At 34.6% G+C, this 19,604-nt stretch overlaps 4 protein-coding genes across 6 annotated transcripts; 3 read left to right on the top strand and 1 right to left on the bottom strand.

Moving 5' to 3' along the window:
* Positions 1,134-2,559, top strand: LOC18597229 (translation initiation factor IF-2). The gene has a single exon (XM_007026133.2). The coding sequence runs from the start codon at positions 1,399-1,401 to the stop codon at positions 2,338-2,340; it is 942 nt and encodes a 313-aa protein (XP_007026195.2). The 5' UTR covers positions 1,134-1,398; the 3' UTR covers positions 2,341-2,559.
* On the top strand, positions 3,993-9,219 carry LOC18597228 (cell division control protein 48). Of its 2 annotated transcripts, XM_007026129.2 has the most exons (14): positions 3,993-4,417; positions 4,904-5,052; positions 5,336-5,497; positions 5,742-5,872; positions 5,980-6,124; positions 6,238-6,509; positions 6,663-6,787; positions 6,881-6,924; positions 7,133-7,264; positions 7,406-7,483; positions 8,079-8,161; positions 8,247-8,369; positions 8,685-8,745; positions 8,842-9,219. In XM_007026129.2, the coding sequence occupies exons 1-14, from the start codon at positions 4,300-4,302 to the stop codon at positions 9,019-9,021; spliced, it is 1,803 nt and encodes a 600-aa protein (XP_007026191.2). In that variant the 5' UTR covers positions 3,993-4,299; the 3' UTR covers positions 9,022-9,219. The 2 variants fall into 2 exon arrangements, with proteins under 2 accessions (XP_007026191.2, XP_017979412.1); XM_018123923.1 differs by lacking the exon at positions 3,993-4,417 and having other exon boundaries at positions 4,925-5,052; positions 5,326-5,497.
* LOC18597226 (uncharacterized protein At4g22160) lies at positions 14,616-15,359 on the bottom strand. 2 transcript variants are annotated; one of them, XM_007026127.2, is made up of 2 exons: positions 14,861-15,359; positions 14,616-14,772 (listed from the first exon to the last, which is right to left on the bottom strand). In XM_007026127.2, exons 1-2 carry the CDS (start codon positions 15,304-15,306, stop codon positions 14,724-14,726), a joined length of 495 nt encoding a protein of 164 aa, XP_007026189.2. In that variant the 5' UTR covers positions 15,307-15,359; the 3' UTR covers positions 14,616-14,723. The 2 variants fall into 2 exon arrangements, with proteins under 2 accessions (XP_007026189.2, XP_007026188.2); XM_007026126.2 differs by having other exon boundaries at positions 14,855-15,357.
* On the top strand, positions 16,100-19,266 carry LOC18597225 (plant UBX domain-containing protein 4). The gene is made up of 4 exons (XM_007026125.2): positions 16,100-16,487; positions 17,968-18,253; positions 18,472-18,567; positions 18,700-19,266. The coding sequence occupies exons 1-4, from the start codon at positions 16,336-16,338 to the stop codon at positions 19,084-19,086; spliced, it is 921 nt and encodes a 306-aa protein (XP_007026187.2). The 5' UTR covers positions 16,100-16,335; the 3' UTR covers positions 19,087-19,266.

The following is a 19,604-nucleotide window of genomic DNA, read 5'->3' as shown; positions in this document are numbered from 1 at the left end:
GGCTAGTTGTGACAGAGAGAACTACCTAACACACGGCTTTGGGTCCTCTCCCGTTTAAGGATTGCTTTAATTATTGCTTAATTTGTCTCTTAATCAAAAAAAGTTTCACACTTTACCAAAGCAAAGTAGAGATTATGATCTGTGTAAAGCACGTGTCAAGGATATAACTTTGGAGATTAAGAACATAAGATGCTGGATGTCAACGCTCGAGGTTAAGCTTCTTCTTTTTTTTCTGCTTTTACATAATGAAGAGACGCCATGAATGTGAGCACCAATACCCTCCCCCACATGCCACCATGATATGACATCACTCTTTACTTCGGGGAGTGGCCATATTTGCACATAGGTCAACCCACTTGCATATCTATCTCATTTACACAAGTTAACATCACCTTCTTCTTCCTCCTCTTAGGATATGATCATCCAGAATCTAGCACATCAACTTCCTAGGTTCAAGGATCAAACGGCTAGGATATTCTAAATAAACCCATTTTATATATTTAATTCTTCGCATTTTGATTTATTTATTTTTATAATAATAAGATCTTTTGGTACAATAATTCGTGACAAGAAAACCACTTAACTATGTATATCCATATGTAAATGTGGTCATAATTCAATAACCAATGATAAATGCAAATTACCCTTTTTAGCAATTATCTTAATAATTGTATATATGATGAAGACAAATCTATAGTTTGTTGATTAAAGAAAAAAGTTTTTTTTCTTTATTCTTGCTCACTCATATCTATACTTTAATGTTAGCAACATAATGACAATAATAATAGACAATTTATTGAAGGTGAAAGGAGAGAATAATTAATCATAGAGAAGGAAAAATTAGAAGGGAGTAAATGGCAGCCATGTTACTTAAAATATCATTTATTATTATAGCTAGAGTATCTAATTGTACATTTTTCTTTTTTATTAGCTTTTTTAGATTCTAATAACAATTTCCCATGCTCCCTCTTACAATCATAAATGGACCCCCAAAAATTCTTAATTCTCAAAGTCCCCCCTAACTTTCTTGTCCTTTTCAATTGCATCCCCATGAAGAAGGATAAAATGCCTTAAAAGGCTAAAAATGGAAACAAAATTTTGTTTTTTTTCTCTTTCAATCTCATTGTCTCTCATATTCTCCTTTTTCTTTTGTTTATTTCTCTGTTGGGTCCCCGTCCTTTCTGGTCCTTCACTCAAAGAAAAAAAAAAAGTCTCACCTTTTTCCTCTCAAAAACATAACAAATTCTTCACCTTTTCCCTCTCCATCTTTGTTTTCTACCAAAGAATGGAGACCCAAGAAGTGTAAACAACAAAGAAGCCAGGAATCTATCACCATGCAGCAGTGGAAGAAGGAGCAGCACGAGCAGCCATTCGAGTTCACCAGAATTCGAGTTCTGGATGGTCCGAAACCCATCTTTTCCTCAACCCGATCTCATCTCAGCCGATGAACTCTTCGTTAATGGCGTTCTGCTACCTCTCCATCTCATACCGAACAAACAACCCGAAGAGAGCCCACGACCGGAACCAAACTCGTCGGCATCAGAACCTCCTGTACCCGACCCAGAACCCGAACCTGGCCCTCTTATAACATCGGAGCCGATTACTGTCTTGTCAGCTTCGAAACGGTGGAGGGATATTTTTAAGAAAGAAAAGGGCAAAAATGGAGCAAAACATCAAGAAGACAAGGATAAAGAGAAAGAGAAAGAGAAAGAGAAGAAGAAAGAGAAGAAGAGTCAGAGTCAAAGCGGAGCGAGTCCAGCTGAGTTGAATATAAATATTTGGCCTTTTTCACGGAGCAGATCCTCGGGTACAAGCGGGACCCGACCCAGGATGACTGCCGGGGCTGCGGGTACCCGGAAGGTAAGTAGCGCCCCGTGTTCCCGAAGCAACTCGGCGGGTGAATCCAAGTCTAGAAAGTGGCCGAGCAGCCCCAGTCGAGCAGGGGTTCACTTGGGCCGAAGCAGCCCCGTATGGCAGGTCCGGCGTGGAGGTTCTGGTGTCCGGACCTTCGACGTGTCGTCTCGGAGCGCTGAAAAGAGTGGCAGTAAAAAAGAAGTTACCGAAACGCGTTGCGGTAAAATCGCCCCTAGTAACGGTGGAAACGGTAATAAAGCCAAGGTTTTGAATTTGAACGTGCCAATGTGTATCGGGTACAGGCATCATTTGAGTTGTAGAACCGATGAAAACAGTGCCATGCTTGCCGGCGTCAGCGACGACTGCAATGGCAGCCGCAGAGGAAGCGGCGGCAACGGCGCAAATGGTAGAAGCAGCGGGCCTAACGTTGGAAGCGGTAGTAATTTTTTTAATTTGCGTAATCTCTTCACTAAAAAAGTTTACTAAAGTGTGTTAATCATTATTAACCTTTTTTAATCAACTATTAAGTTGGATTTTCATAAGTTTCTTGTTCATGCTTTTTGCTTTTCCCCTCTCTTGAATTCCTGTGTAAACAGAAAAATTAGTTCTCTTTTAAGTCTTGCTTTACTTGTAATCTGTTAAATAGTACTATGATTAAGTTTTAATTAGAGATGTCGAATCTCGCGATTCTAAAAAGTTATTTCACTTTTTTGTCATTTTATTTTTTATTCTTTTCTTGTATTTATATAAAATTTTAATTTATAATAAAAACTTTAATTTAATTATCATATATACATAAAATATTAATTAATATTAAATTAAATAGTTATTAATTTTTCATCACGGATTATGGATTAAGGGTTTATGTGAATACATAGACATCTTCCACATCTTGAATACAAATATATTAGTAGTATGCTTGGTATTATTCTTTTTGCTTAAAGATTTTGTTCTGCCATGGCCCATGGTCCTGGGCTGGCCTATCATTATTTGTTGTACAGCAGCTAATGGCTTTGCATTGATATTATACTATTTGTTGCTATTGAGACTTTACAAAGTGCAAAAATTAAAAAAAGAAAAGAAAAGGTGTTTTAATAGTTTTTTAAAATTGATTTTTGAAATGAAAAATATCTAATGTGATGTTTCTATTTTTTTAAAAAAAATATTATGATATCAGAATTTACATTCTATTTAACAATACGTCTTAAATTCTTAACATCAATAAAGAGAGTTGGTGATGTACCCATCAACTAATCAAAAATCGACATGTGATTAAAGAAATGTCATGTAACGTCGAAGATGATTTTAATACATACATGATACTTTTAATATAATTGATTGATGTATGTGTCAATTTTTAATTAAATGATGGATACATTAATAATTTTCTTTAACGGTGTTAAGATTTGGTATAAATTGATAAACGGAATGAAATTTCAGATATTACATGAAACATTTTTATAATATAAATATCATAACATATATATATATATATTGAAAAGCATTATAATAGATATATAAAATATTTTCTGAAAATAAAGGATCGAACGGTACACTATATCTTTAAAACCCAAAGTTTGACACTCTGTTGGCCCAAACTCTGTCAGTTCTAAATTCGCCAGCCCAAAAAATTTAAAGCACATACCAAACAAGGAACAAAGTATGATTTTTTTAGATAATATTAAAATTACTTGCGCAGTAAAAAGCTGTTAATCTATGATAATTTCTTTATCCAGGTCTTTAATCTTTATCTTATTCAAATGCGTCATTAATCTTTGATTTTGTATTTAAATAAGTTTTTACTCTTACCAAAAAATTAATTGCGATTAGATCTAATATCAACTAACATTTTTTTTAAATATGATAAATTGTACATCAATTAAGTTTGATTATGGAAATTTTTAACATAATTGTTTATAGACCTAATATCAAAGTATATTTTTTGTAAACATGATATGTAGTATATGACATGAGGTTAGTGTATTTGGTTACGTCAATTATTACGTGATTATATCAGTTTGTGAGATCATATGTGTAAATATAAAATACAAATTAAAATTGGATTTGGTTACTATTAATTTTTTTCAAGATTAAGAGTTTATTTGAGTATAAATTAAAATTTAGAAACTTATTTAATTATAGTAGAAATTTAAAATTTTAATTGATTTTCCTTTTAACTAATCAGACCTTTCTATTTAGGTGGTTGAAAAATGAACTCATTTAGTGTTTTTTTTTTTTCCTTCTAAAAGGAATTACCGGGTAGTATAGATTTCTCGTTGAACAAGAAACTGACCGCGGAAGAAGTTGGCAACACCGAACGTCGCCATCTGAGAAGCCCTTTCCAATTAACCACCGACTTAGGGTAGACTGTCAGCTTCGTCCCGTTCGATCGTCTGAAACAAACACAAGATTGAAGAGAGGCTGAGAAAGACGTGTTTCTCGCCGATGGTGGTTTTGGAGCGACTAGCAAGGACTGCTCGTTCATGGCGGAAGATCGCCTCTCCAAAAATCCTAACTCCATCACGTGCTTCATCACGTGACCTCCCTTCTGCTCTCTACCACCGTAAGCTTCTCTTTGTGTCTCTTTATTTGTTCTTTTGTTTCCTGTAATCAGTAAACGTTTTAAAAGCTTGGTGAGAGGAAATTAGGAATCAGATATGGCTGTTTGCAATCTAGTCAAGAAGGAGTTTACTTCATAAAATTTGACTGTTACATGATGATTAACGTGGTTTTTGAAATGTTATACGAAAGTCCGGATAATCAAGATTCTTGACGTTTTCCAGTGCGGACTTGCTTTGTGAAAATATTAAGTTGAAGACTTGAAAGTGATTTGGCTTAAATTTGTTATTTGGAGAAACAATTTCTCTTTGTGCATATATGCCGGTGGACCAGTGGTTTATTGCTAGTGAAGGTTTAGGGATTCTTGCTGACGTTTAGTTCAGGTTGCCTAGAAACTTTGTAGCAAAGGGATTGGGAAATAGAGTGCTTATGTCATGTTGGGGTTTATTTTCTTCTAAGGATTCTTATCATTGGCTGTTGGCATATGCAGGTTCTTCAGGATGCTTAAAATGTATATTGGATACCCAGCAGCTAAGGTTGGTGGCTGCTTCTTCTGGGTCATATTCTATGCTTCCAGCTGTTTTAGCTGGTTTACTTGGAGCTGGAGTGCTAGAAACAGCTTATGCCGAAGCTGATGAGGTTTGTGCAATTAATATTTCTGGGCAGAGAATAGTTGCCGATGTCTCTCTGCATTTTTATTTTTCATCTTTTATTAATTGCCTATTTTGTATTTTTGTTTTTGAAATTAGCACCTGACCTATGCTGTGCTTCACTCAATGTTAATTCTAACATGTCAAGCAACCTTTCCTTTCTCCAATGCTTAAAGTGTTTGCCAGAATGTGTGCCATAAGCTTTTACTTGTTATGATGGATTTGAGTTGCATTATTTGAATTGATTTTAAAATGAAACCAGCCTCTTGCAGGTTGCTGCCAAACCTCCTCTTCCATCAGAAACTCCTGCAAGTCATGTCAACCTCGAGGAAACTGCCAAGAAAGAGCGGCAGCGAATTGAACAGTTGCTTAAAGATAAAGGAATGAAATCTGGTTCTTATCCACGATTTACTGTTGCTATCAAGGGCCAAAAGGTTGTTTTATTTCGTTTCAATTTATTTCTGTTTTTTCTTGATACCCTACCCTGATTGATGGGTTAGAAAGAGTGGATCATGTGAATGAACTAGTTTTTTTTTTTAATTTTTTTGGATGATTTATAGTGCGTTCTTTGTTATATTAAATCTCTTTTTCATCTGTAAATTGGTAGTATGTGTATAACTGGATTTGTGCTATTTCTGGCCAGCTCAAGCATTTTTAATAGGAGTGCACTTGTTATAGGTTACAATCAAGTTCCAGATTCCTCCTTCATGTGAAGTTGCACAATTGATTGCAAACCTAGTTTCCAATCTTGGACTGAAAGTTGAAGAGCGTGGTGGTGGTTCGGATATGCTATTGCGTGCATGGGACAGGTTGTCAATGATAAACTTCTTTTTAGTTTTAACTCCTGTTGTTGCACTTATTTTGACATTAAAATTATGTGAAGTTATCAAGTGTTGCCAACTTTTTGTTCTTTCAGTTCAGTAGCTTGGCAGCTGACACTTAATCCACTAGAGAAACAGAAGGAAACTGGAGTAAATGAGGGGCATTCAGTAGATAGGAATGGAGATGGAGGGAATTTATGCATCCTCATTTTCCATTCACTTATAAGTTCAGATAAAGCGGTTGGTCTTCATTTCTTATAGTTTCTGAAAATATTGTACTATGAATGAGATTGCATTATTCTTTTTATGTTTCACAAAGTAACTGATTGATCAGCTGTACAAAATTGTTATAGGAAATTGAGTTTTTAAAGCAAGGAAGCTTGAATCCCAATGAGCTTGATGCCTTGGTATCTGTCTTACAACTAGCTGGTGGAAAGTTGGGACAAAGTAAGAGTCGGGTAGGAAAACCAAGGGAAGGTTCTTCACAGATGCCATCTGCAGAAAAATCAATTGCTAGCTTGGAGGCCATGGGGGTGAGAATTTATGGACTTGATGCGCCACATCAGAATTCCTCATACAGTGAGATATCATGGGACAATATTGCTGGATATGATCAACAAAAACGGTACGTAGAAAACTCAATGACTATTATATTCCTTGTTGATTCATTTTCAGTCAAACATAGGTTTTTAACTCATACAGTTGTTTGATTTGCAAGCAAAGATGGTGTTTCAGAAAAATATAAGATATATGTATATATAACTTTTCATTGTCTCAGAGAAATAGAAGATACAATTTTACTGGCTCTAAATAGCCCTGAAGTATATGATGATATTGCTCGTGGGACTCGTTGTAAATTTGAGTCAAATAGACCTAGAGCTGTGCTCTTTGAAGGACCTCCAGGTTTGCTTTCAACCGAAAATGAATTATAGATTTATGTTCTTGAAAATGCAATTTTCAGCTAATTCATTTTTGTCAAAATTTTAAATATTGCAGGTACAGGGAAGACATCTTGTGCTCGTGTTATTGCTAATCAGGCGGTGAGTAACAAGTTTTTAATCTAGAACATTGATGGGAATCACCATGAACATACACACATTCTTAATTAAAGTTTTAAAATAATATATGTTGCTTGGAATAATAATTTGCTTTATTCTTTGTAGAATAAGTCATATTAAAATGATGGTGTCTCCAGGAGATTGTGTTATTTGCATCTGTAGTGAACTGAAGAATGTTCATGCTTTGCAGGGTGTCCCGTTGCTCTATGTGCCACTAGAGGTTGTCATGTCAAAGTACTATGGTGAAAGTGAACGTTTGATGGGGCAAGTGTTCTCTCTTGCCAATCAGCTCCCAGATGGTGCTATCGTATTTTTAGATGAGGTAAATGGAACAAGTAATGATTAATCCATAGCTCCTTCCTGAGTATTTATGAGACACTGGTTTCCATACTCTCACTGTTACCTTTAAGTCAATTTGCATTAAAGTTGTGTAAGATTGTTGATAAGACTGCCTCTGTTACAGGTTGATGCTTTCGCCATTGCTCGTGATGGTGAAATTCATGAAGCTACACGTCGAGTTTTGTCAGTACTATTACGACAGGTGAAACTGGATTTTCTGGTGGTTCCCGCTTCTAGTGAAAATGAGCCTCTTAATAGTCTGTTAAAAACATCAGCGTTTGGTTATTTTAGGTTTTAAGAGTTTTGTTTCTCATTATTTCCAGCATGCAATGGCCTTTACCCAAAAAACAAAAGCAATAGCTAGTAGGGAATGACTATTTACGTGCAGGAAATAGGCAAGCTAATGAAATGAGTAACCCAGGCTATTTCCTGCATTTCAATTGCAGCCTGCTAGTAATTGACTCTGTCTCTCTGCCGAACTGTTATGCTGTATGGATTAGTAAGCTATTGCCAGAATCCAAGACGATGCTTAAACATCACAGAAGAAATGATTGTGAAGAAGAAATCCTAATGTTATAGTATTTGTGCCTTTTTTTTTGTTCATCTCTGGTGTTTGATTACTAATCATGCTCCATGGAAAGCATTCCAAGAATCATATTTTTGTCTTTATCATACACAGGCTTTATGCATTAACCATTTTTATTGCAACCCACTCTCTTGTATGAGTAAGTTTTTTGGAGACCTAAATAACGATGCTATTATGGTGCCATAATGAAAATGTATTATTCCTTTTACAGATTGATGGATTTGAACAGGACAAGAAAGTAGTTGTCATTGCTGCAACAAATAGAAAACAAGATCTTGATCCTGCATTGATTAGGTATGAAGATGCAGTCTCTCATGCAGAGGCTAATTATACCTTAAGCTGACGAAATGTTTCTGAATCACACCGTTTATGTTCTCAGTCGTTTTGATGCAATGATTGGCTTTGGCCTACCTGATGAGCAAAACCGTCAGGAAATAGCAGCTCAGTATGCAAAGCACCTTACAGAATCTGAGTTAATTGAACTTGCTCGTGTCACAGACGAGTAAGTCTAACTTTGTTATCTTCACTTCTTGAGTAGATGGATTGTTTCAAATATCACCAAACATATGTTGCAAAAGATTCTCTTTTTCCTTGTGTATGCTTTGTTTCATATCTAAAAGTCTTCTACTAGTAGCACTTAAACTTTCTTTTTTTCTTTTGTTGTAACATTCATATCTAAGCTTTGCAAACATAACTTATTTTCTGCTACTGACAGCATCCCTTTCCTTTGCCTATTCCTACCATAATAAATTTGGAATTACATTAAGAATTTCTTGCTTCTCACTCTCTACTGAGCATTGCCATTTGGCATATCCAGAATGTCTGGGAGGGACATCCGTGATGCATGCCAACAAGCAGAGCGGTCATGGGCATCGAAGGTATAGTTCTCCGTCCCTCAAGTCTCCATGTGTTTCGATCTTTACTGTTACCATGTTGCCTATTTGCCTATTTACTTCCATTCACGGATTTTACAGCTTATTCGAGGACAAGCAACTAAAAATGAAGAACAAAAGTCTCTTCCGCCTTTGGAAGAATACATCAAAAGTGCCATGAACCGCAGAAAGGCTCTACTTAGTGTTGCAGAGCAGAGAAACCACAATTCAAATCTGCGTACGAAGAAACCTCATTTAGATTATGGAGTTCTAATTGATTAAAGTATATACAGAGAGACAAACATGGTAATCATTTACAGTCTGCGCTTAATCTTTGTACATACATTTTTCCTTTAGATAGTGATCAGGACACAAGTGGCCATTGTTGCTAACAAAAACGAGAGAGGCAAAATATTAACAGACTACTTGTACGTAACGGAAGATTTCCTAGGTTTAATGTACATCAACGTTTCTCTTCAACGGTGTCAACAGTTAAAATTGATTAACAGAATGAAAACTCAAATATCTTGAACATAAAACAGGTTCTTGTTGGGCTGCCTTGAACCCAAAAGCTAATTAATAGAACTCAAGTTTGACGTTGTGTTGGTTCAAACTTTGTCAGCTCTAAATTCAACTTTTAATCATAATTTTAGGTGAGTTAATGAATACTTGACCTCGAAAAGAATATCGTTATTGGGTGCATAAATTTAGTTGTTAATTAATTTCGTTAATTTAATGGCATATCAATGTTAGAAGTATAATTTTATCTTTTATTAATTTTAAAAATTATCAAATTATAATTTTTTTAAAAAAAAAAAACTACTACCTGACCTCATTGACCGGCTACCCTCAGTCTTAAAAGAAAGAAAAGAGTGAAAAATGAAAAAAAAAAAAGTATTTTAAATATTTCACATTTAAACATTAAAGTCATTCATAAGTTTGGAGTGAAGTATTCATTTTGAAAATTAATACACTTGCGTGAAATTATGATTAAAAGTTGAAGTGTTGGTATATTTTATTTTTATTTTAAATAAAACTATAATCTAAATAAATCATTATATTTTACTACTCACTTATTAATATCAACTTGATAAAGATATAAAAGGGTTTAAATAGTATAAAGTTCCATGCTATACTCATTTTTTTCAATTAAATCATCAAATTCAGCTTCAATTATAACTTTTTGTCCACACATTTAACCTATCAATTGTTATGTAATCATAGTTAATGTAGTTATAAAACGTCAATTAATATTGACTCGAATAATTAATTTTTTATTAAGATAATATTATAAATATATGTGTGCATATTTATTATTTTACGATTCAATAATTTAGTCAAGTAGGCTAAATCAACATATAAAACATAAGACTATTAAATTTGATTATGTATATTTAGATTTAGATGTAAATTAGATAAGAGTATAATTTGATCTGAACTCTTAAATTTGATTATGCATGTTTAGATTTTGATATAAATTATATAAAAGTATAATTTGATTTAATCTCTTAAATTTGATTAAGTTTATTTAAATTTGGATATACATTAAATAAAAGTATAATTTGATTAAGTATATTTAGATTTGGATTAAATTAGATAGGAGTATAATTTGATCTGAATTGTAAAATTAAATTTGATCATGTACATTTAGACTAGGATGTAAATTAGATTAAAAAGAGAATATAGTTTGAATTTCATCGAAATTAAGTATCTTACATTATTTATATTTTTGTTTTTTTCGGCTCGACGCTTTGAAGCAAACACGAGGGAAGAGAGGCTGAACTCGACGCTTTGAAACAAACACAAGAGAGGAGACGCTAAGAAAGACATACTTCTCTTCAATGGCGGTTTTGGAGCGACTAGCAAGGACTGCTTGGTCATGGCGGAAGATCCCCTATCTTAAAACCCTAATCCCTTCACGTGCTCCATCACGCTAAGCACATCCTGCCGAATACCGTAAGCTTCTCTCTGTCTTAATTTGAAAGACAATGTTCTGATTGCATTATGAAAGTATAAAGTTGAAGATTTGAAATTGCTTTGGCTTAACTTTGCTATTTTTGTTTTTATTTTTTTGAAAATTCATACGTAACTAGGAGGCAAAATCTTCTTACAGAGTTCAATCCTATAGTTGCTAAACCGAACCCAACCTATCCCCTGTACGTCAAAATCACAAGAGTGCACATCAACACTCTCCTATACACATGAAATCCCAATCAGCTGGTAATAACCCAGAAAATCCCACCCCACAACCTGCACAAGGCGTAAAATAATCCACCAACCAGCTGGTACAAAAGAAAAACAAAAAGTTCCAGCCCTTAACCTGCATACACAACCAGAAGCCATCATTAACTTTGCTATACGGAGAAAGATTTTGTCTTTGTGCATATAATTGCTGTTTTTTAAAAAAAAAATTTATGTGCTGGTTGAGCAGTGCTTTATTGAAGGTTTAAGGGTTCTTGCTGATGCTTAGATCAGGTTGCCTAGAAACTTTCTAACAAGGGGAATGAGAGATAGAGCGCTTATGTCATGTTGGGTGCATTTTCTTATAAGGATTGTTATTATTTGCTATATAGTTGTTGTTGGTGGTTTGATGGGAGCTTTAGCTGGTTTTGTTGGAGCTGAAGTGCTACGAGCTTATGTGGATGAGGTATGTGCAATTTCTATTTCTGGCCAGTAGATGTTGATGAGCTTATCTCTGCATTTTGTTGGTGGTTTGATGGCAGTAGATGTTGATGTTGAGGTATGTGGTTTTTTATCACACTCTGAGTTATGTGAGATATGTGAACTTGCTCGACTTAGAGGGTAAGTCTGACTTTGTTATCTTCAGTTTTCAAATTCTGTTATGTATATTTTGTTTCATATGAAAGTTTTCTACTAAGCTTTGCAAACATAATTTATCCTCTGCCATTCATATGCATGCGTCCCTTTCCTTTGCTTATTTCAACCATAATAAATTTGGAATTTAGATTAAGACTTTTCTTGCTTCTCACTCTTTACTCAGCGGAACGTCATTGCCATATCTGACTACCCTTAAGGTGTGCGAACTAGCAAAGCAGGCACGGGTATGTATACTTCTCCATGGCTCGAGTTTCAATATGTTTCTGTCTTTACCATTACCATGTTGCGCTATATGCCTATTTACATCCATTCATTGCTTTTACAGCTCATTCAAGGACAAGCAACTAAGAATGAAGAACAAGTACAGAAAGAGTGCCATGGCTCTACCTAGATTAGGGAAACCTAAATCCAGAAGCCGTACTTGCAGATTTTTATAATTTTTCTTGCCTATCCTTTAGTTCCCCTCCCCTTGAATGCATGTCCAAACAGAAAGTTAGTTCTCTTTAGGTCTCACTTTAGCTGTGATCTGTAAACACTACTATGATTAAGGTTCAATTAGAGTTGTTGTAGGTTTTTGCTTATTTTCCTTTTGTTTTTTTTTTTTGTCAATTTTATTCTTTATTTTTTTTTATTTTATTCATGTAAGTCTTGACTCCGTAACGAAAAATTATATGGTCTCATCAATTGAGTCATAAAATCATGTAAAATTAAAAATTTACATGAATAAAGTAAAAGAATATGAATTTATAACTAAAGAGTTGGTCTCTTGAGGAAAGGAAGCGATGGTCCTGGGCTATCTTACATCAGCCTATCATTAAACAATTTTTTAATATAAAATCATATTAGATATATACTTAAACTATAGGATCAAATAGGACAGCATATCTTATAAAATAAGATTTATCATTACATCAAATTGCCCATATTGTATGTATGCACCTTACTAATTTTTTCAAAAAAATGTATTTATAATAATAAAAAAGAAATTCGAGGCTTCTTTAGTTAAGGGAACAAGGTTTTTATTGGGCAGTCTTTAGCCCAAAATCTAATTAATAAAACCTAAGTTTAACATTATATTGACCCAAACTCTGTCAATTCTAAATCCATTGGCCCAAAAGAATTAAATCCCATATCAAACTACAAACAGTTTTTCATTATTATTTTAAATTATTACGTTATCTTATACAATTAATCTTTATAGTCTATCAAAGTGGTAAATTTAAACCTTATATAATAATTCATAAAAGTTTAATCCCTATACTTTCCAAAATTAATAATGTCAATCCATAATTGTTAACTGTATTTGTTATTTATGTTGATATAGTGTTTGATTGTATTTAAATGATATTTTCTTGCTGATATGAAATTTAATGTAATGATATAACAATATTGATGTATTATTTCACGAATAATACAATAGTAATGTTGACATGACATGACCAAGTACTAACATGGATTTTATAAATATTACGTGAAATTATCCAATATGAGGTTACTAAGTGGAATATATTATTACCAAATGAAAAGAAGGTCGAAACTATCCAAAGATGTCATAAACATAAAATTTATTTTGAAAAAATTTGAATGCTGTTAATTGTCGATTTTGAAAAGTATAGAGATTGAATTTTACAAATTATTGTTTAGAGATTAGATCCATCATTTTAAAATACTGCGAAAACTAATTACATAATTCAATCAATTTTTAACTATAATCATTTCCTACATATATAAAAAGACTTACATCTTATAAAGCTTTTAAACAATGACCATTTCTTTAACTAAGCTTTTAATTTTTTTTATCCTACTGACATGAGTCATTAATCTTTGATTTTATATCCAAATAAACTCTTAATCGTAATAGAAAATTAAGTGTCATTGAACTCAATACTAATTGATACTGTTTGTCATCGTGACATGTGGCATATGACGTAGACAATTGACATGGTCAATGCATTTAGTTATGTCAATTGTACAATGATCATATTAGTTTGTTAGATCTTAGGTCATGTGAGCATAAAATGCCACTTGCTATTTTAAAATTAAGAGTTTATTCGAATATAAATTGAAATTTAAAAACTTGAAAAATATTTTTTACCATCACTAGTGGAGTTATTTAGGTGTTAATAATAAATAAGAGTTGATTATAAAGTAATTGTGTTATTTGATTTTCATTAATTTGATATCAAAATAAAAAATAAATATAAAAATTGATAAAATTAATAATAATATTTTTAAAAATATTTAACCACGTATCTATAAAAGAAAACTTTTCATACTTTATCTTTACGTCACGCGGAATGTGATAGTTTTGTGTCGGTTGAAGCTCCAATTGCTTGCTTGACATGTGGGTTGGTTGAGTTTGGAGACTTGAATTTGGTCTTTTGCTCTAAACGTGCACACTTGAGGTCTCCATCTCCTTTTATCCTCTCCATTCCTTTTATTTTGGTTTATGAATTTCTTTATCAATTTCGTTAGTTTATACTCAATTATAAAATTTTAAATAATAGATTAGATTGCTCTTCTATTGCCAGTAGTTCATCATCTCCTATTGCTATTTAATTACATAAAACCCCATGTTTTCTTTGGGTTTATAATAATTAAGTTGTTGAGATTCGGTTAATGGGTGTTTATAGACACCAGTTAAACATGTTCATATCCGAGTATTTTCTCATCGTTTATTGAGAAAATGTAAAAACTATATTTATCATTTTTAATTAAAGTTTTAGTTAATGTTTGATCAAGATAATTGAATACCAATACAAATAATCAAGTGATTTAATCTTTTAGTTTAATTTAGTCTTAAATTTGAATTTTAGCAATGAATGTTAAACATCTTGTCTAAGAGATTAGACAATTTATCTATTCCAAATTTTATTTAAGAATAAGAATCACAAAGGATTGAATCCAAAATAGAGCAACTGTTAGGACAGAATTTAAATTCTATTCAATCATCCTTCAAGTATTATTGGGTTTTTTGTGTATGTTAAAATTAAACAAAATTTTAATTAAAATCGAGTAATTTAATCACAATAACGTAATTAGGTCAAGATTAAAAAGATTTACCTTCATTTGCATCCTGCACTTTGATTTGATACAAAAAAAAGCCACATTTTTGCAATACAAAGTTTTAGAATTTTACTAGAACTTCAAAAGATCAAGTTGCACTGCAGCAGACTCAGCAGCAAAGCTCCTTGCCTGTATTAATGTCCAACGAAAGAGATAACTGAGCCGATTATTACTTAACAAAAACCAGAGAGACATAGTATTAAAGACTTACCTGTACCTAACAGAGAAGTCCCTCGGTTGTTCGTCTTCTTCCACACGCTTCCTCTTCCTATTGTCTCCCGCAATAAACGAAGCGATCTGGGACTGAGTTCGCAGCATCATCCGAGTCAACTCCGCCTCCGATTCCGTCCTCCGCTTCTCCGCCTCACATCGCGACGCTTCCATCGCCTTGACCATCTCCATCCCGGCCAGCTCCATCCTAAGCATCGAATCGGAGAAGACTCGCAGACTCGCCGATAGATCAGCCAACGAAGTCGACTGACATTCCGAGTCACAGCTATCGGAATCAAGACTCGGCGGATCGTTGGAATCTTCTTCGTCGAGGTTCGGAGTGTCGGAGGGGCGTGCGTTGGATAAGAATCCAGCATCGAAGTTGTACTTCAGACGATTCTCGCCGCTGCTGCCCGTCCCGTTCAATCCTGCTCGAGCATTCGGATCTGCCATTCTCTCGAACAAAGCAAGGTTCGAACAGCAGCGACAGTGGTTTTAACTTGGGAACTGGTTGGTAAAGGCCGACAGAAGCAGATTCCATGTCAGCATTTCTTCCATGGCGGGGCCCGCCATTTAAGCATTCTAAGCTTCTACGTTTCCATGATTAGTCCTTGGCACGTGATTAATTAAGCCAAGTGAAGATCCTAATTATCAAATAACAGAACTAATTCAAAGGAGTTGATCGCATCATGGTTCATGGGATCATGCCTATAAGCTTAATTTGAAACAAAAAGTAATTAATTATACTTTACTTAACTCTGTTGATTGAATTTAAAATTTTAAAAATTTAATTATTCAAATTTTTATAAAAAAATAATTAAACTGATCGAATTACATTCTAAATTCAAAATAATCACATTGCTTTATGTTCAAAATAATCAATTGTTTAGATGATTTGGTCAATTTTATTTATTTTTAATATTTTATATTATAATATTACTTTTAAATATTAAAAATCAATCAAATTAACTGAACAAATTAAATTAAATAATTGATTAAAGTCAAAATCCAACAAATCAAATCAACTTAATCGAATTTACTTGATTTCAATCGGTTTTTTCAGTTGGAAACGATTAACGGGTCTAAATTCAAGTTTGGATCAAAATGGACTGACAAGCTCAAAGCCCATTTTAATGGCGAATCCATCAACCCATTATCTTTTAAGAAAAGGTCCAAGGCCCTTGGGCTTCGAATCAACGATAAAATCCAGCCGACAACATGTCTGTAAAGACATTGGAAGCTGAAAGCAACAAGATCCAGTGTTGAGTTGTTGACCGATTGAAGAAAAAGAGAATTAAATGTAGCGAATGTGAGTCTGATTCCAAAAGATCAGAAAAACAGCACGTCCGTCCATGTGTCCATGTACAAATAATCACGCTTACTCTTCTCGTAGGCTCTAGCTGAAGCCAGGGAATAATCTCCTCTCTCTTTCTCTCTCCAAACTTTATTCTCAATCAGAGAAAAAAGAATCAGACAAAACCGATGGCCTCACGTGACAAGAAACCAGCGAAGCCGTCGAGCAGCAGCCGCGCCGGTGGTATACGCACGCTCTCGGATCTGAACCGAAGGTCTGGACCTGATTCCGACAGCGATTCCGATAGCCCCCAGGAGTACTACACTGGTGGCGAGAAAAGGTCTTCTCTTTTTTTTTTTAATTTTCCCTTATTATTATCATCGAATTATTTGATGGGTTGCTGAAGAATTGCTGAGTTATTAAAGTTTTATGTTTGAGGATGAATTGAAGATTACAAAGAAAAAGGGGAGCTTTTGGCTGTTGTCTTTGGAATTATGCAGTGAAGATGTCGATTAGGATAAGAACTTAATATTTGGAGGAAGATTTGAGTAAGAACTTAGTAGGGGAGTTTGCCAGAGTAGTTTAGATCTTCACCTTGTACTTTGGGGAGATTTAGTCGGGAGACTTTAAGATGTCAGTGGGATTGAGGAGTTAATGTTGCGAGCTATGATTTTGCTTTTCACATTGAAAATTAGTTTTTTGGTGATGGGGAAGCCTATGCCTGCTTGATAATAAGATAAACCAAAGCCTTACATTCAAGCATGGTAGATTGTTCTTTCTTTGGATGGTAGTTTGAGAGAGGTTATTCGTAGACCACCTTGATGAAGTTACATGAGCTGTTTATAAGAGACCAAGCGATGGTCAGCCTTGCATTCTTTTGAAAGTTTGCGAGCATCTTAAACCTAACATAAGTGCATCTAAGAACCTGCATTTCCCAAAATGGTAGATCATGTTGAATGAATCCTTTAAATACTGATTCTTAGGGTAAATTGCATTGATTTACTTTAGTGTTAAGTACAAGATATTGGATTTTAAAGGATATTAATAAGCTGTCTTACTATGTCAAGGCAGTTTTTGTGTATGCACTCTTTTGATCGAGTTTGGCAGCCATTACTCATTGGCGATGCTCTTGTAGGCATTTTAGTTGGCCTATGTGCATCACTTTGTGCAATTGCATAGACAGTTCTATTGTACTTGTATTGTGCTCAATTTGAGGTTTTATGCATGGAGTGCAAGTTAAATTATTTCTGGGACAGGCATTCATTAAGGTTTGGCTTTGGAAATTTTGGTGAACAATAAGTAACTCTTTTGTCTCGTTTGAATAAGCACTTAAACATTGAAGTATATCATCTGTAGCTTTTTGATGCCGCAAAAGTTCACTGCAAGCAAATTTTATCCTTGTTGATGCAGTTTATTCCTACCATGGCATGCAGTACTGGCATGCATGATCTCAAATTAAATTTTTTTTAGACAAAGTTGATAAGGCTTCATTCAAGAAGTTTGTGCTGTTTTGCTGCATCTTAGCAATAGAAGATTGCTTCTCTTATTGATAAGTATTGGAATGTCTATAGTACCGGTTATTTGGATGTATTTCCAGTTAAATGCCAGATGCTATGTTTTGATCTGTAAATCTGATGCAAGGTTGAGGAACAGGTTGATTTATAAATATGCATTTATCATTCTAGGTATTGTTGATAAGGCCTTTTCCTTTTTTACTCTAAACTTTCTCAGAGTTCATGTAAAAAAGATACCAAACGTGCCATTTATGATATTATAATAAAATGCTTAAGGATGACCAACTATAACTCTAATTTTTGCAGTGGCATGCTTGTTCAAGATCCTTCAAAGAACAATGATGTAGATGAGATTTTCAATCAAGCTAGGCAACTGGGAGCTGTAGAAGGGCCTCTTGAACATCTTCTTCCATCATCAAGTTCAAGAAGTTTTACCGGAACTGGTAGATTACTCTCAGGGGAAACTGTACCTTCTGCACCTCAGCAGCCTGAGTCTGTTATTCACAACATAGTTTTCTGGAGCAATGGTTTCACTGTAAACGATGGCCCTTTGAGGAGGTTGGATGATCCTGACAACGCATCTTTCTTAGAGGTAGTAGCAATTAAGTTTTTAACACCTACGGAAGAAATAAAATTGAAGAAGAGAAATAAAGTGACATGTGATTCGGAGGTGTTTTTTGGAGTGAAAGTCTGCAACAATATTTTAAAAGGCGTTTCATTATACATGTTCACTTTTTAAGCAGACATTAACTGTTTGTTGTGTTTCAGAATGCCTTGTTATATTGACAACTTTGTTGCATCTCAATGCAGAGCATCAGAAAGTCTGAGTGTCCAAAAGAGCTTGAGCCTGCTGATAGAAGGTCAGCTGTTCATGTCAATCTGATAAGGAGGGATGAGAACTGCCCTGTGAGTCTCTCTCATATAAGCATTATTTTTGTCAGTAAGTTTGTAATTTGTAGAATTTAGAAAGTTATGGAAAGGACCTTCAAAATTGCGTCTATGTCCTTCTTTAACATGCCTATGTTTGTCTCTTTGCAGGAACCAGAGAAACAGCGCCATGTAGCATTTCAGGGTGTAGGAAGAACTCTTGGTAGCAGCAGTGGTACTTCGGCAGCTCCTGAACCAACCATCAGTTCCACTCCTCTCAACACTCCTCCAAACCCTACTCCTGCCGTGGTTGTAGATGAAAGTTTGCCATCAACCTCAATTCAGCTTAGGTTGGCTGATGGGACTCGCATGATAGCCCAATTCAATTTCCACCAGACGGTTGATGACATCCGTGCCTTTATCAATGCCTCTAGGCCAGGGAGTGCGATAAATTATCAATTGCAGATAATGGGATTCCCTCCAAAACTTCTTACTGATCCAACCCAAACCATAGAGCAGGCAGGCCTTGCCAATTCCGTGGTCATTCAGAAACTCTAGCTGGCCTGCATGGAAAGTATCAATCGAGTCATTACTAAAGCTGCTTATTGTACCACTTGGAAAAATATCCAACAACTTGAACGGTTATGAACCATTACTATATACAGGTAGCAGATTTTGATGGCCTGATTGTGTTTGAATTGGATTGAATTGTTTAATCCTTTCTTTTTGGCTTTCGAAGTGATACCATAAGCACATTCCGAGCAGCTATTTTTCTTCCAATACATGATCGATAACAGATACATACATGCCGAAAGTTTCTATACCATATGCACTTTATTCTTAAGCTCACCAATATTTCCATGTGCGATTCCCACCCTTGATGCTCTGGTAAAAAAGGGGGAGAGGCTTGGCCGGGGAATGGGTCTAGCATCTCACCTTTGCACGAGTGCAACAGTATTTTTATCTCCATTGATGGTGGCGTATAGATTGGACAGGGAAAAAGCAAGATGTCGGCCAGAACTATCAAATACTTCCCCATTAGAAAGATTTATGCAATCGGGTTTGGTCGACCAAGG

This window comes from Theobroma cacao, chromosome 6 (genome assembly GCF_000208745.1).
Source record: "Theobroma cacao cultivar B97-61/B2 chromosome 6, Criollo_cocoa_genome_V2, whole genome shotgun sequence".
NCBI classification, from domain to species: Eukaryota; Viridiplantae; Streptophyta; class Magnoliopsida; order Malvales; family Malvaceae; genus Theobroma; species Theobroma cacao.
This window is presented reverse-complemented; position numbering and strand designations above follow the sequence as displayed.

Excerpts from the sequence above, each read along its gene's own strand:
- LOC18597228 (XM_007026129.2), top strand. The coding sequence starts at position 4,300 with ATGGTGGTTTTGGAGCGACTAGCAAGGACTGCTCGTTCATGGCGGAAG. Across the intron at positions 4,418-4,903 it reads CCCTTCTGCTCTCTACCACC|GTTCTTCAGGATGCTTAAAA; the intron begins GTAAGCTTCTCT and ends TGGCATATGCAG. Across the intron at positions 6,788-6,880 it reads GCTCTTTGAAGGACCTCCAG|GTACAGGGAAGACATCTTGT; the intron begins GTTTGCTTTCAA and ends TAAATATTGCAG.
- LOC18597225 (XM_007026125.2), top strand. The coding sequence starts at position 16,336 with ATGGCCTCACGTGACAAGAAACCAGCGAAGCCGTCGAGCAGCAGCCGC. Across the intron at positions 18,254-18,471 it reads ACAACGCATCTTTCTTAGAG|AGCATCAGAAAGTCTGAGTG; the intron begins GTAGTAGCAATT and ends ATCTCAATGCAG. Across the intron at positions 18,568-18,699 it reads GGAGGGATGAGAACTGCCCT|GAACCAGAGAAACAGCGCCA; the intron begins GTGAGTCTCTCT and ends GTCTCTTTGCAG.
- LOC18597226 (XM_007026126.2), bottom strand. The coding sequence starts at position 15,306 with ATGGCAGATCCGAATGCTCGAGCAGGATTGAACGGGACGGGCAGCAGC. Across the intron at positions 14,773-14,854 it reads GACTTCTCTGTTAGGTACAG|GCAAGGAGCTTTGCTGCTGA; the intron begins GTAAGTCTTTAA and ends ACATTAATACAG.
- LOC18597229 (XM_007026133.2), top strand. The coding sequence starts at position 1,399 with ATGGTCCGAAACCCATCTTTTCCTCAACCCGATCTCATCTCAGCCGAT.